At 37.6% G+C, this 2370-nt stretch overlaps 1 protein-coding gene across 1 annotated transcript; it reads right to left on the bottom strand.

The window, feature by feature from the left end:
• Positions 1 to 216: 216 nt before the first annotated feature.
• LOC130969417 (polygalacturonase inhibitor 2-like) lies at positions 217 to 1583 on the bottom strand. The gene has a single exon (XM_057895124.1). The coding sequence runs from the start codon at positions 1514 to 1516 to the stop codon at positions 488 to 490; it is 1029 nt and encodes a 342-aa protein (XP_057751107.1). The 5' UTR covers positions 1517 to 1583; the 3' UTR covers positions 217 to 487.
• Between the last annotated feature and the right edge of the window lie 787 nt (positions 1584 to 2370).

Raw genomic sequence — 2370 nt, 5'->3', positions numbered from 1 at the left:
AAATTCTGATGACTTTTTTGTATTATTTTATAAAAAATACAAACTCATTTTTCATATATTACATAGAAATATTTGATTTTTTTATACTTTAATATACAGATTAAGTATAAGAGTTTTGAATTGAGCTTAATTAAATCTCACATTCATCCCAATATATATCTCATCATTTTAGTCAAATCGAATATCATAATATATATATATCCAGCCGTGACAAACTTGACTCGCTGATGATTTCTTTCTTCTTATTAGAACCATTTATTAACATATAAACCGCCACAAGATTCATTGTAACACACTGAAATTCACAAACTTAACATTCAACATTATTGTCTCCGCGTATGCACATCACCCAGGTGGCACAGTGAGAAGACTGTTGGGCCCTCAAACCCATTCGAAATTATTTGTTGAAGCATTTATTTAGTGCTGTAACTAGAATAATTAATCTTTCATGAGTTATGACATGAAGAGTGATGACCGTTAAATATCATCACTTGCATGGAGGAAGGGGGGACCCACACAAACACTTGTTATGTGCAAACGAAGAAGCATCAATGGCGTAGTAACCCTGCAATCTTCCGCCTTGGGGAATAGGTCCACACAATTGATTATAGCTAACATTAAACCTGGTTAGCTGCTTCAGCTGCGTCAGTTGCTCGGGGAGCTTCCCGTAAATGCGATTGTGCTTCAGGTTCAACCTCGTTATGTTCCTACCAAACTCCACTTTCCCGATATCGAACGATAGCATGTTTCCCGCAAGGGTTATCTCTTCCGTCTTTTTCTCCGCCCCAAACAGCACCGAACCATCTCCCTCGAGCTTGTTCCAAGAAAGATCCAGAAGCTCCGCGTCCAGCCCCTTCAACGCCGCCGGAATCTTCCCAGAAAGCATGTTGTGAGAGAGAGTCAGCGTCACAAGGCTCTTGGACGCGAAGGAACCGTAGGAATCAGGGATTGGGCCAGAGATGCGGTTTTCGTCGGCGAAGATCACCCTGATGCTGGGTAGTGAGGGGAGGAGATGAGGGAGTGGGCCGGAGAGATTGTTGCCGGCGAGGTTAATGTTCGTGAGGGTCTTGATTTGGGCTAGAGATTCTGGTATTGGGCCTGAGACATTAGTGCTGAATAAGTAAAGGACTGTAAGTTTTTTGAGGTTTGAGATCTGGGGAGGAATTTGGCCTTTTAGGTTGGGCATTTCAAAAATTAAGAGCTCATCAAGATCAACGAGGTTAAATAGAGAGGGAGGGAGGTCAACTGGGCCGGGGAGGTCCAGCCCATGTAGCTCTATTTGGCTAACACGGTAAGGCTTCTCGGTGGTGCATTCGATGCCTTCCCAGGCGCTGGTGCAGCAGTCGGTGGAAGCGTTCCATGAAGAGAGCATGGATGGGTTGCCGAATTCTTGCTTCACTTGGAGGAGGATTTTTTTCTCGTGTGGGCTGCACTTCTCTGAGAGTACTGCAGGAGACACCCATATCAATAGAACTACGGGAAGAAGGAACATGGAGATGGTACTGGTGCTCGCCATTATTGTGTTTGGGATTGATGCTATTATTGTTGTGGAAATGTTTGGGGCCTGAAAGGTGTTTATAAAGCAACGAGCACGGTCTGTTCGGGGAACTGGGGAAGGTGGTATATTATTATTTGGATAGAGATGTGAACTGCAGCACTAGATCTAGTTCAGTCAAATATCAAGCCGCCATAAAGGAATATCACAGATACTCTGAATCATAAGGAGTCCATACTAAATATTTTGTTAGGAAAATTACCACGTATAAGATTGTACTATGTGGGCACAGCGCTGTTCTTAGCATTATCCGTTTAGAGTTGTTATTTTTGTCGTTTACCATTTGAGTGAATTACATTTACTTCTTCGAGAGGCCCTGATTGAAACAGCTTCGGTGACTAAGCTTGAGGAGAGAAGTAGCTTTGAGAAGTGAATTTTCTTAATTTTTTTTAATTGTTTAGTAAGGTGCAATTTATTATTTAATATTTTTTATATATTTTTTTAGTTTTAATTAAAAAATATAAAATGAGATATTACACTTTATTAAATAATTAAAAAATTTTAAAAATCTATTTCCGTCAATTTGGTAATATAAATAAAGGAAGAAGTTTTTAATTAGTTCGGTACAATTAGGTAATTATCATAATTTATTTTTTAATCGGCTATTATTCATTGTAACAAATATTTTTAGATATTATGTCTCAAATTTTTTTTTATATATTTAAAATTTAAAATTATATCTCCTAAAAATTAGAATATTTATATTTAAATTTAAATCAAACAAAACAAAACAAACAAATTAAAATTAAATTCTAAATAAATTAAAATTAAAACAATACTACCAAAATTAATGTTTTCGATCTTAAGACTGGTAT

This window comes from Arachis stenosperma, chromosome 3 (assembly GCF_014773155.1).
Source record: "Arachis stenosperma cultivar V10309 chromosome 3, arast.V10309.gnm1.PFL2, whole genome shotgun sequence".
In the NCBI taxonomy this organism is placed as follows: Eukaryota; Viridiplantae; Streptophyta; class Magnoliopsida; order Fabales; family Fabaceae; genus Arachis; species Arachis stenosperma.
This window is presented reverse-complemented; position numbering and strand designations above follow the sequence as displayed.